A 14120-nucleotide genomic window follows, 5' to 3' on the forward strand; every position below is an offset into this window, starting at 1 on the left:
TCCCAAAATAACTTTATTTTACTCGTGGTTGGGATAGAATTCTTGAATGTCAGTCTTTTTCTCAAAAATCTGTGGATGCTATTTCACCACTTTCTGTTTCGTCTTGTTGCAAGTAAGAAGGCCCATGCCTGTGTCACTCTGTCTTTTTTTCTATGACTTGTTCTTTCTGGAAACATTTATATCTTTTCTATTTATTTTTAGCATTCAAGACTTTCCCATGATATGCTGGGATACATGTGTATCTTTTCTCATCTGTATAACCTGTTATTTGATGGGCATTTTCTATCTGTAGACTCAAGCTCAGAGAAAGATTTTTGGCTTTAGGAACTTTAATTACAACGTTATTGGTTTAGTAGTTGCGTTTCCTTCACATTAAGACTCCTGTAGTCATCTTTCAAACCAAGCCTCTTATGTTTCTCCTTACAATACCTTTCTCTCTCTTTTTACAAGTAATTTATTGAAGTATAATTTACTTGCAATAAAACTTACCTTTTTAGGCATATAGTTCTATGAGTTTTAAGGAACACACAGTCATGGAAGCACCATCACAATCAACCACAGAGTATTTCCATCATCCAAAGAAATTCCCTTATGCCTCTGCCCCTCCTCCCTGCAAGGCGCTGACAACCTCTGATTTGTGTCTCCTTGCTTTTCCCAGAATGACATATAAATGTAATCATGCTGTATACAGCTTTTTGGGTCTGGCTTCTCTCACTTAACCTAATGCATTTGTGATTTTTTCCATGCTATTATATGTATCATTATTTTGTTTCTTTTTATTGCTGATTGCTGTTCCACTGTATGCATCTAACTCAGTTTGTTTAACTGTTCACCAGTTAGTAGACATTTAGCTTTCTGGTATCCAGCTTCCAAAATGATCTTTGTCTTTGGTTTTCATGCCCTTCTGTTGACCCCTCCCACATTGTATCCAGGCTGGTCTCTTGGAACAGTACCAATAGAATACAGCAGAAACCATGGTATGTGACTTATGAGACTAGATGGTAACAGACATGGTGACTCCCCCTCACGCTTGTTGGGATCACTCACTCTGGGGGAAGCCGGCCGCCATTGTGTGAGGGCGCGTGTGGCCGGGATCCTTGGCCTCCAAGCAGTAGCCAGTGAGGAACTTGGCCTCTTGTCAGCAGTCACATGAGCAGACTATCTTAGAACGGATCCTCCAGCCCCGGTCAGGTTTTCAGATAATTGCTTCGGATAACCTGACGGCAAACTCACAGGAGTCCGTGAGCCAAACTGCCCAAACAAGATGCTCCAAAATTCCTATCCCATAGAAATTGTGAAAAAATGCAAGTTTGGTATTTTAACCTGCTATGTTTTCTGATAATTTGTTATGCAGCGATAGTTAACTTAGATAAGGTTATTTTCAATATTTGGTGATTATGGATAAAGCTGCTAGAAACATGAGCAGGTTTTTGAGTGGCCATATGGTTTCCTTTTTCTTCAGTAAATGCTTCAGAGTGGAATTGCTGGGTTCTATTGTGTTTCTTTCTTCCCAAGCTATACTTTTTATTTTTTTTTCTTGTTTTACTATATTAGCTATGACTTCCAATATGTTGCATAGGAGGGGTGAGAAGGACATCCTTGTCTTATCCCTGATCCTAATGGGAAAGCTAGCTTCTCACGGTTAAGCACAACGTTAGCTGTTATGTTTTTGCAGGTGCATAAAGTTGAGGATATTTTCCTCTATTCTTAGTTTGCAGATAAATTTTACTTTGAATGAGTGTTGGATTTTTGTCAGATATTTTCTCTACATCTACTGATATGATCATATTGTTCTTCTCCTTTAGTTGGTATGATAGATCACATTAATTGATTTTAGAATACTCAGCCAGCTTTGCATACCTGTAATGAATCCTGCTTGACTGTGGTATATAATTCTTTTTATCTATGGATTCTTTTTGCTAATATTTTCTTGAGGATTTTTGCATGTGTTTTCATGAGACGTGTTGTTCTTTAATTTTCCTTTCTTGTAGGTCTTTGTCTGGTTTTAGTGTTTGAGTAATGCTGCCCTCATAGAATGTGTCCAGAAATATTCCCTCTGCTTCTGTTTTCTGTAAGAGATTGTAGAGAATTTAAAAAATTTCTTCCTTAAATGTTTGATGGAAGTCACAAGTGAAACTATCTAGGCCTAGTGATTTTTTTTTAGAAGGTTATTATTTTTTATTCAATTTCTATACTAGATTCAGATGATCTGTTTCTATTTGTGTGAGTTTGGATAGGTGGTGTCTTTCAAGGAATTGGTCCATTTTCTGTAAGTGTCAAATTTATGATCATAATGTTGTTTGTAATAGAGTATCTTATTATTATCCATTGAATCAGTAGTGATGGCCTCTCTTTCGTTTCTGATATTAGTATTTTGTGTCTTCTCTCTTTTTTCTTGGTTAGGCCAGCTAAAGGTTATTGATTCTTTTCTTTTTCTTTTTTTTGACCTTTTCATAGTACCAGCTTGTGGTTTCAGTGATTTCTCTCTGTTAATTATCTGTTTCCCCTCACATTAATTTATACTCTGATTTTTATTATTCCTTTTCCTTATTTTGGATTTAATTTGTTCTTCCATAATAGTTTCCTAAGGTGAAAAATTTCAACTATTGATTTTAGATCTTCTTTGGTTTTCCTTAAGGACTCCTTAAGTGGGGTGTGAGCTTGCATTTCTTTGATTTGTAACTTGGTGATATTGTATAGGAGCTCTGTTGATATGGTGGTAAGCTGTGGGGGGAACAGAAGTGTTCTGTAATCGTGTGACTACACCTCAGTCTTTTAGTGGGCCTCTGTTCATGGCTGTGACCCTGACAAGTGTTTCTGACCTTTTCTTCCCCCTTTTAGGTGAAGGCTAGAGGAGGCTGGAGTTGGGTGCATTTGTCCCCCATGTCAGTCAGGCTGTGATGAAACAGTTTTTGAAGTCAGGCCTTTGTTACGGAGAACAGAATGCTCTGGGTGTATTTCACACTGATTACCTTCTCCCTGCATCTGCAGGGAGCACTGGAGAATTTTCTCTGATCTTCACCCAGAAGAGAACCTGGTGAGCTCTTAGAGGTAAAATTCATAAAAATGTGGAGCCCCTTTAAGGTTGGGCTTCTGGGAGTTTTCCTCTCTCAAGCTAGTTCACACTCAGGCTCCAGCAGTTAATCTGTTAGCAATCAGTCATCATTCTTGGAAGTTTTCCTACCAGCCGCTGGCTGCGGAGATGGTTTGTGCTCTCAGTAAGCTAACATTTTGTGTTCACCTCTCTTCAGTTTTTTGGGTGATAGTTTGCCCTGTGACTCCAATTCTCTGTTGTACCTGAGAAGAATTACTGGTTTTCAGTGAGTTTGTTTTTTTTTTTTTTTTCCTTATTGTTGTGAAGGATGAGAGTGACATCTTCCAAGCTCTTTACATATCAGAAAAACTGGAAGTACCCGGACAAAGAACAGTGATGACTTCACTGTACTAGTCAGTGGGGGTGGTAGACGTTGTTGGATGAGCACATGTACTGTGTGGTTGTCACATTCAAAATGACTGAGCCAGTAGAGCAATGAATCTGTGTCAAGTTTTGCATTAAGCTCAAATATTCCTCCACAGAAACTATTAGGATGATTCAGACAGCCACAGCTATGGGCACCTGGTGATTGGCAGCTTCATCACGACAACATGCTCGCTCATGCATCATGTCTTATACAGAATTTTTTGGCAAAACATCAGATCACCCAGGTGGTTCAGACCCCCTACAGCCCAGATTTGGTGCCCTGTGACTTCTGGCTTTTCCAAAACTAAAATCCCCTTTGAACGGAAGTGATGTCAGACCATTGATGAGATTCAGGAAAACATGATGGGGCAACTGATGGCGATTCGGAGAACTGTGTGAGGTCCCAAGGTGCCTACTTTGAAGGGGACTGAAGTGTCATTTTCCTATATACAATGTTTCTTGTATCTTCTTCAATAAATGTCTCTATTTTCATATTACATGGCTGAATACCTTCTGGACAGCCCATATACATACATACATATACACACACATGTATATGTAATTTCATATTTTGAATATATAGCTCTTTCTTTAGCATGAGAATTTATTGTCACTTGTGGTGCTTTTAGGATTTGGAGTGGATCAGTTACGAGATGACAATCTAGAAACTTACTGGCAATCAGATGGCTCCCAGCCTCATTTAGTGAACATCCAATTCAGGTAATACATTTAAAAATTTTTTTATTTAATTTACTAGGGTGACCTTGGTTAATGAAATTATATAGGTTTCAGGTATACAATTCTATAGTACGTCATCTGTGTGTTATACTATGTGTTCATCACCCAAAGTCAAGTCTCTTTCCTTGACATTTATCTCCTCTTTACCCTGTGCTACCTCCCACCACCCCTCTTACCCTCTGGTAAACACCATTCTGTTGTCTGTGTCTGTGAGGGTTTTTTTTTTTTTCTTAATTTTTTCCACCTTTTTCACACAGACCTCTTAACCCCCTCCCCTCTGGCAGCTGTCCATCCATTCTCTGTATCTATGAGTCTGTCTCTATTTTGTTTGTTAGCTTATTTTGTTCTTTAGATTCACGTATAAGTGAAATCGTATGATATTTGTTTTTCTCTGACTGGCTTATTTCACTGTTGGAAAAGGTAAGATTTCCCTTCCTTCCTTGCTTCCTTTCTTTCTTTTTAACACCCGTGTAGTATTCCACCGTGTAAATGCACCACCTTTTTTACCACTCATCTACTGGTGTGCAGTTGGGATGCCTCCAAGTCTTGGCTATTGTAAGTAACTCTGCAATGAACAAAGGGGTGCTTGTGTTTTTTCAAATTAGTGTTTAGGGTTTCTTCAGGTGTCTTCCCAGGAGTGGAGTCAGTGGGTCATAGGGCAGTTACATTTTTTTTGAGGAACCTATACTGTTTTGCACAGTGGCTGCACCAGTCTGCATTTCTACCAACAGTGTATTAGGGTTCCCTTTTCTCCACAACCTTGCCAGCACTTGTTTGTTGATTTGTTTATGATGGCCGTTCTGACTGGTGTGAAGTGGTGTCTCACTGTGGTTTGAATTTGCATCTCTCTGATGGCCAGTGATGCTGAGCATCCTTTCACATGCCTCTGGGCCCTCTGTATGTCCTCCTTGGAGAAGTGTTTGTTCAGGTCCTTTGCCCATTTTTTTTCAGTTGGGTTATTTGTCTTCCTGGAGTGGAGTTGTGTGAGTTTTTTATGTATTTTGGAGATCAGACCCTTGTCCGAGGTATCATTTGCAAATATATTTTCCCATATGGTTGGTTTCCTTTTCATTTTGCTGATGTTTTCTTGTGCAGAAGCTTTTTATTTTGATGAGATCCCATTTGTTTATTCTTTTGTTTATGTCCCTTGCTCTTGGGGATGTATTGGTGAAAGTATTACTGCGTGGAATATCTAGCATTGTAATTTTGTTTGTTGTTATCTTCATAGTTACAGATCAGCAAACTTCTTGTGAAAAAGCCAGATAGTGTGTTCTAGGCCTTGTGGGCTGTCTGCTCTCTCACAACTGCGCAGTTGTCGCGTTAGAGCAGGAGAGCAGCTGTGGGCCACGTGTAATGACGGGGTTTCGCTGCTGTGGTTAAACTTTGTCTCCCGAGAGCAGGTGGTGGGCCGGGGTCAGCCAGTGGGCTGTGACTGCCAACTCCTGTCTTAGGTATTAAATATGTATACACCATAATAAAAACAGCAGCTAATACACGTGTTGAAAGACTTAAAATACCAGATACTTTGCTAAATGTCTTACCCACTTTCCCAGTCACTGCATTGAACCTTTACAGCTATTATTCATCTTTATTTTGTAGTTTCAGAAGCAGAGACAAATAAATGATCTTACTTGCCCAGGGTCACATAGCAAGTGAGTGGAAGAACTGCAATTCGAACACGGGTAGTTTGACTTAAGAGCCTGCCCTTTTAACCATTGCACTGTGCGGCCGGGTAACTCGCTTCTCCGGGTAACAGACAAAGGTTATTGCTTAGGAGTTGTGTAATGAGTGTCCTAATTTCATTGTATTATATTAGCATAGCAGGGTTTTTCCAGAAAATACAGTTTTATACAGAAGAGCAATGTATTGAAAAATAATAATTATCTATTGAAATAATGAAGAACAGAAGAATGTTAAGGAAAATATTGAAAAGTTCTACTGGCTTGCTTTGTTTTCGAGAGAAAGGTAGATAGTTTAACAGTAGAGATAAAGAAAAATAAATAAAAATCAGTATTTCCTCTACTTGAATGAGAACACTGATATCCATAAATGCCATTGTTATTTAAAACACTTTGAACAAAAAGTGCTTTATAAATTCAATAAAATCATATACACATAAATACCAACACATGTACTGGTGTAAATTGCTTAAATCATACAACGAATTTCCTGTTCTCCCCAAATTGCAGACTGTTCATAACTTTTATACTTTATAATTTTGTAAAGTTTTAAGTCCTTAAAAAGCAGCAGTCAACAGATGAACGCTAGGGTCCATGGCATCATCACACTGCAGTTTTTGCAGTTAGACGTCTTTTTAAGAGAACACTTTACAGTTGTCGAATAGTTTATTGCATTTACCCTTATTTTTAAAAGTAGAGAAGTGGAAAAAATCAAAATGCTGATGCCACTTAAAAAATAATGGGTGCTAAGCTTAATAACTGAAGACAATTGTGATTATGTTAGAAATCATTAACCTCAACCATTAGCAATGATTAACCTCAACCAGATATTATTGGACTTTACCAGTCAACTACATATTGAATCTGCATGGAAAAGACAAAATTAAAGGAAATACTAGAAATTCATTGTTAAAGATTTTTATGACTAAAAATAAAACGTGGTATAGTCTAGGATTGGGTTAATTTTCTCTCTTGGGGAGCCAGCTTTCATGTCTCTGTTATGTAAGCCCAGTGTTCAACTTTCTTCTGCTTGGATTTCCATGGGTTTTCATTAAAACAATATGTACTAAAGAAAGGACTTTCTATATTGGAAAACAATGTTACAAGTAAGCTTGAAAGAAGTTCAGCTTGGACTTTGTATTTTGTTAAGATAAAACAAAATATTTAACTCCTTAAATATTCTCCCCTTCACAGAGAAAATACCTGATTTCTTGTAGCAGTTTCTCGGCTAATTGAGCCTGTAGATTTTAGGAATAGTTAGTATGTATGAATGATGCGTCCAGGTGGACTGTAGTGCACAATTGCAAGGCAGCATTTACTTTTAGACCTCATTGCTACTTCAAATCAGGGGCAAGTTCTTCCCTTGACCTGGGTAAGAACTTGGTAAGGAGCAGGTATGACATTTTTGGCTGCTATGTAAAGTTCTCTCTTTATTTCAAATAGCAAAAGATAGATTAAAAATGAAAACATTCAGTTCTGGCTAATGGTGAAAGCCTCAGGCTTGCTTTAGCTTCTTGTAGGGTTTCTTTTTCTCCCTAAGGTTGAATCTGTTGCAAATGAAAGAGGGAAGGTGTGGTTGCCTCTCTTTCCCTACCTTACTTTTATTTGTCTTCTCCCTTATTCTTAACTGACTTCTGAACTCTCCAGGCCTGCTGGTATGGAAGTGGAGAAGGAAAATTCCTAGTTGCCAGTTCTATCTTGGCTGTCCAGCATCGGTGCTGTTTGCATGTGGCGGTGTGTTTGAAGCTCACTCTCTGATGGATGCCTCTGTGGTTGAGAGAACGTGTCCCCTGGGTCACGCGGTGCTGTGGTGATGCACCTGACGTTCTCTTGCGGAGGATGCACGCGTCGTTTACTCCTTCCCTGATTCTTAGGCCTTTGGTGACAACGCCAGCTTTTTGCTGAGGATCGACCCTTTGTCCTTACTGACCAGAAACTAATATAACCCATTAGGTTAACAGGTTGATGATGAAGTTCCTGTCTTTTCCTAGTGTGCCTAACACTTTTTTGGTGAATAACTGTTGAATTTTCTCAGATGCTATTTCTGTGTCTATTTGTGTAATCATATGGTTTCTTTTCTTTAGTTTATTGAGATGGTGCATTTCAGTGATTTTTCACTGTAAAATATGCATAACGTTTATCCCTTGTAAGCGTATGCTTCAGTGTGATGAAGTGTAGTCACACTGTTGTACAGCCGTCACCACTGTCCACGCCTAGAACTTTTCATCATCCCGAACTGAGACTCTGTGCTTGTTAAACAGTACCGCACCGTGCTCTTCCCTCAGTCAGTCTCTGGTCACCACTCTTCTACTTTTCTGGCTGCCTATTTTTTATGTCTATCCATATTGGCCATTTGACATCTTCTTTGGAAAAATGGCTACTCAAGTTCTTTGCCCATTTTTGACGTGGGTTTTTTTCTTGTTGAATTTTAGGAGTTCTTTTTGTATTCTGGATATTAATCCCTTATCAGATATGATTTACAAATGTTTTTCCCCATTCTGTGGGTTGCCTTTTTACAAAAGTTTTTTTGGTGTCATATCTCATTGATTAGTTATAATTGTTGTATTGTATTATTAGTTGTTAATCTCTTACTGTGCCTTGTTTATAAATTAAACTTAATCATAGGTACGAGACTCCGATTATGTAACAGTGTGCTGTATATTGTCTCATAGACCACTGGTGTTCTGTTCACTCTAATGCGGGATGAGGGCTTTTTGTTTTCTGTGCTTCTCTTCGGAGAGTTTCTGTGGCTCTGTTACTGTGTTCACTGTCGTCTGCAGTGTTTAAACTGCTGTTAATCTCACCTAATTAGTTTCTCATTTCAGATTTCTTTTTTCCTGTCCGGAAATTCCATTTAGTTTTTAAAACATCTTTCATCCCTTCTCATTTTTATGTTTTTTAAAATTCTTCGGACAGGTTTACGGCAGCTGTGTTTCCCAGTGTGCTCGCCGCGTCATTCCTGTTGCACGTGCTCTTCAGCAGCTCTGCTGCCGCCTAATCACCGCGCGGCGCCCACGGTTCCCTTCTGTGAAACCAACCGGGCCCAGGCCTTTGTGGATTTCTTGCCTACCAGAGCCTGGATCTTACGATACTGCTCTTTCTGAGGCTGGGTCATAAAAAGCAATACAGATTCTTCCTTGTTCTCTCTTTTATGTTATTCTCTCCCTCGGTATCCACCTACCATGCTGGGAGAAAACCCACATCAAATGGAGAAGCCCGTAAAGGAAGGAGCCAAAGCCTGGGGCCTTAGCTGAGCTCCCAGCTGACAACCAGCACCAACTTGCCGGCCCGTTAATGAGCCGTCTCGGGGGCACATTCTTCAGATCGCAAGTCAAGTGGCCACACCTGACGCTCTGTGGAGCCTTCCTTTCCGAGCCCCGCCCGGATGCAGATTCATAAAGAAAAGCAGTCCTTCTTTAAAGCCACTGAGTTTTGTGGTGGTTTGTTAAACACCTGTGGGTGAATTGTAGGTAGATATTTAGATATTTATATTTTCTTTTTTAAGTCCTCATCTTTTAATCCCATCATGTTTTTTATATCTGTCTTTATTGACTGATTTTCCCTTATTATGGGTCACATTTTTCTGCTTCTTTGTAGTAATTTTTGACTGGATGTTGGGTATAGTAAATTTTACCTAGTTGAGTGCTGGATTTTTTTTAGGAGGATTTGTTCTGGCAGGCAGTTAAGTTAGTTAAAAATCATTTTGATCTTTTTGAGGCTTGATTTGTAAGCCTCTTTACTGCGAGTCTAGAGCACCCTGTACTCTAGCATGGGGGGCCCACTTTTTGTGACGGGATGTAGAAAGTGAGTGTTTTTGCCCAACACACCGTGTTTTAGGCTGTTCCAACTGCTCAGCTTTGCCCCCGCAGTGCAAAAGCAGCTGTGGGCAGTGTGTAAGCCAGCAGGTGTCGCTGTGTTTCAGGAGCATTTTATTTATAGAAACAAGCGGCCGGCCGGCTTTGGCTGTGAGCTGTGGTTGGCCGACCCCTGCGCCCAGCGCCCGGGCACCAGTTCTCCACCGTCCCGGGTCCCGTGCCACTCTCAGCTTCCACCCACGTCTCCAGAGACCTGTTGTTTCTTTTTCCTATCCGTCCGTATTCGCCCTATTGACAACTGTAGCTGAGGAATCTTGAAATGTTTATTTACTAGATAACACTTAACCTATTATGTTAGCGTAAGTAACGTTTTTGAATGGAAAATAACTGTGTCTTCCCAAACAAACAAAAATAGTGAGAAGAGCGTTATTGTTTTACTTGTTTGTGGATCTCTTTAGAGTTTCACTTAAGCAAAGACAGTTGGAGTCTCACACGCGTTTCTTCATTAAACATTCTACAACATCCCGTGTCAGCTAGCATCTGGGAAACACCACTGTATACTCAGGAGAGAATGACTCTGAAGAAGATACATAACGTCTTAGTATTATTAGGAAAATAGTGATCGTGTTGATTCACTGAAAGGGTCTGGGGATCTCCCCACCCCCGGTGACTCCCAGGTCACTCTTTGAGATCACTTCTCGAGGACAAGATTAGCCTTGTGGTTTACAGATCTTGATCCTTCTGCGATCTCAGATGAACGTCCGGGTATTTGTAGGGATATTTGGACTCTCCATTTTGGTTGTTGGGAACTCTAATGATTCCCTGCCCTGTGTCACCTCTGGCAACTGTTTTGATCATTGCGTCCCAGTAATTGTTCTTTCCTGAGCAGTTGTGCTTGGCATGTCTGTGTGCACTGTTACCCTGTGCCGGTGCAGACTGCTGTTGGGTCACAGGCTCTAGGGGACTCCGTGCAGGTGTCCGGGTGTCCGGGTGTCCGGAGCTTTCCCTCGGCAGGCAGAACCCCTCCCTCAACTCAGAGAGAGTGGGCGGTCCTGTCCGGTCTGTCACATGATCCACCTCGGTTGTTTCCGTCTCTGGGACCTGGTGGTTCTGTGTCTGCAGACAGTTTTCCGTCCGTGTTGTCTGTTTACTCTAGTTGTTTACGGTGGGAGGGCAAGTCCTGGAAAAATTATCTCTTCGTGGGGAGACAGCCCTAACTTTTTGTTTTGCCTTTGTTTTTAGCCATATCTGCGGAAACTTTTGCATTAAGGTCTTACATGTTCCATTAAAACATGGTCTTGGTTGTCTCAGCCTTCCGTGAGAATTTGAACTTCAATATCCTGTGAACAACATTAGAAACAAACCCTCACACAGAGAGGGAGTTTTCCACCTTGAACCAGGAACAAAGAAGAGTGTAATCATTTATATGTATGAAAATCATTTGTGTGCTTTGCGTTTCAGGAGAGTTTGCAGACTTTTTTATGTTCCATTCACATCTCAGTCTCTGGGTAATAACATATCTCGCGTGTTAACAGGAAATGATCAACAATTTTATAACTACTTTGTTTTTTTTTTCAGTGTTAAGTCTTGTACCCCAAGAGTCTGTAGTTACTCTTAGTATAGTGCAGTCATACAGACTGCAGAACCTGGCTCGGTGCATTGCTGGATGTGTAAATGAGGACCAGTTGCTTAACTTTTGATCTGAGCTTTGGTTTCCTCACCCATAATGTAGGCATCTCGATGTCATATTAAAGAGGAATTAGACCTAGAAACAGAGCTTCTAATAAACAGTGCTTTAGTCAAAGTGGAAATTTGCTTCTTTCCCTCTCCCTACAGGAGGAGCCTGGCAGTGCAGGAGTGGTGTGGCAGCTTGGGGCACCCAGATTCCTTCTCTCGCCACTTCCCTGTTCTCAGCTCACTATCCTGTCCCCACCGTTGCATCATCTTGTCCTTGTCCCAGGCAGCAGGAAGGAGTAGGTGGGAAAGGTCAAAAGGCCATGTCTTCCTCTTTCACTCAGTCATTTGGTTGAAACCTTACTGGTCATAACTTGGTCTCTTGGTCATGCCTGGCTTTAAGGGAAGCTGGGGAAGGTAGCCTTGTGTCTGGATGTTTTGCAGATAAAAGGCAAAAAGGGCTGTTAGGTTGGCAATTCGGAGTGTCTGTCACTAAGGCCTTCTGTGGAAATTTCAGTGGTTTCCAATCAGTTGAGAAATTATTCAGGAGTCAGCAGGTGGAGACCAAAATACCATCCTTAGAAAACTGACAAAGCTGATGTTTGAGAAGGGGGTGTGTGTCCTCAGTCCAGTGTGTTTGCTGACATTGAACCCTAGAGCCAAACAGACCCGTCCAGTCATGAAAGTGCTAGGCCAGGTGGGGCCTGCCCTATTAAATCTGCGACAGGAAGGAACAAAGTGGAGGGAGTAGTGGGAGGGGAGGCTGGGAGTGCTACTTGTGTCATCAGAAGTGGGAAAGGGTTCCCCTTCCCCTTCTTCCTTCCTGCAGCACCTTTTCTGAAGGTTCAGCAGGGTGCCTGGCATATAGAAGGCATTTAGCTTATGGTGATGATTATTGTAATGATGGTCTGAGCAAATTGAGTAGCTGATAGTATTTCTCATAATCCATGCATTTAATCTTCCCCCATGCACTGCCATTTTAAAGTCACCATGGGAAAAATTTATAAATAATTTAAAAGGGCTTTACAGATATCTTTTGGAGTAATAGTTATAAACTTTTGGTGAGGTCACAGTTTCCTTTGCAAATTTCATGGATCAGTGTGTATGGCATACATTTTACATATGATTTCTGGGGATACATGGACCTTAGGATAACATCCCATGGTGTAGATAAACTTTTAAAAAGCATAAGTACTTACATATTACTGTAAGCTGGTGTCAGTGACTGGTGAGTAAGTGAGCACAATTAATTAGTGGGAGGGTGATAGTTTAAGGTCGTGTGCCGCTGACAGACCCACATTTGAACTCCTACTTTTTGACCTTAACCAGTTATTAGCCTGAGTATTATTGTTTTTTTAATCAATGAAATGAAGGTAATAGTAACTCCTATATCACAAGGTTGAGAGTAAATGAGGTTAATACACCCATAAACTTCTGGGCCAGACACAGAGTATTCACTCGCTATTTGCTGCTGTCACTGTTGTTTTTACAATGATTAGTGGTGTTGTTATTCTTTGCCTTTCTAACCTCATCCTGATTATCTTGTAGGTTCTAGTGACTAAGTTGTCCTGAATTTCATAACTTGGAGAATAATTTTATTCTGAGCAAAAGGCTTGGTCCTTTAGATCTGCTTTCATTAACAAAAGAAGTCCTTACGAGTAATCTTCATGATCTGTGATCTCTCTGCAGTAAGAAAGACCTTTCACTGCCCACTGATGGCCCATCAGGGAAAAGATCTCTTGTATGCCCTTCAGAATTTCCCCTTCTTCCTTTGCTTCCTCTCCTGTCTGCTTCCTGGCCCTGCAGAAGCAGAAGGATGTCGGTCTGATACTCTGGCCTGTGTTGAAACCTGGTAATGGTATTTATCCTGTCAGCAGTTCCTGGGTAGTTAGTGTTTTACATCTTCATCTGTCTTTATTATTTGAGGGAAAGTCCTTAACTTTCCCCATTCCTCTCTGATGAATAGCTTCAGCTGCACCAGTTCGGTCCCTCACTAAGAGATGCAGGTCCCCCGCTGTTTTTATAGGTTGACTTTTGACACAGACTCCTGTTCACGGAGCCCATTGTGATTGCAGTAGTGCTGGCTTCTGCCAGAACTTAGCTTCCAAAGCACGTTTAAATGGACTTCCTAGTGGTTCTTTCGGTTGATGTTTAAAATTGTCTGATTTTTTCCTAATGACCAAAATAACACATGCTTATTGTAAAAAATTCAGAAAACATAGAAATCACAAAGAAGAAAATAAAGACCTCCCATAGTTCCACCTCACCAAAATAGTCACTCTTACTGTTTTTGTATGATTTTATGCAGGTTTTTTTCTATACATATATATGTTTATATGCCTTCAAAATAGTTTTTCTGTGATTAATTTTCTGTTACATAGTCTTTGCTCACCTTTCTTAATAGGCACACCTTTAAAACAGCAGAATTTTATTTTTGCATTCAGGACCAGATCCTACTTTCTGTTTTTTAAAAAATGCTCTTCTGTTTCCTGGGCTTCATTTCTCACTTAGCCAGTTATTTTCAAGTATTAACATAGGAAATGAAGTAACTGGTGGAAACGAAGCTTTTAGAATAATTTCTTTGTCTGAAACATAAGTGGAAAGGACTGGGGTCCAGCGTGCTTGTTTACACTCTCAGGTGCCCACCCTGGCTCAGCTGGCCCCTCTCTGCCCCGTCTCTTTGTTGGCCATGCCCCAGGTGAGCCACGTCCGTGTCGGTGGCGTGTGTGTCTGCGCTCTCACGTGGTCTTCATT

At 40.6% G+C, this 14120-nt stretch overlaps 1 protein-coding gene across 2 annotated transcripts in view; it reads left to right on the forward strand.

Moving 5' to 3' along the window:
• The window catches only part of ANAPC10 (anaphase promoting complex subunit 10), a 39792-nt gene that overhangs the window by 1951 nt on the left and 23721 nt on the right, over positions 1–14120 (forward strand). For both annotated transcript variants that reach the window (XM_045831860.1, XM_045831858.1), the window contains exon 3: positions 4090–4180. In XM_045831860.1, the coding sequence (XP_045687816.1) occupies positions 4090–4180 (91 nt within the window). The remainder of the gene's footprint in view (positions 1–4089; positions 4181–14120) is intronic.

Source organism: Phyllostomus hastatus, unplaced genomic scaffold (genome assembly GCF_019186645.2).
Source record: "Phyllostomus hastatus isolate PE091 unplaced genomic scaffold, TTU_PhHast_1.1 phas_contig_159, whole genome shotgun sequence".
In the NCBI taxonomy this organism is placed as follows: Eukaryota; Metazoa; Chordata; class Mammalia; order Chiroptera; family Phyllostomidae; genus Phyllostomus; species Phyllostomus hastatus.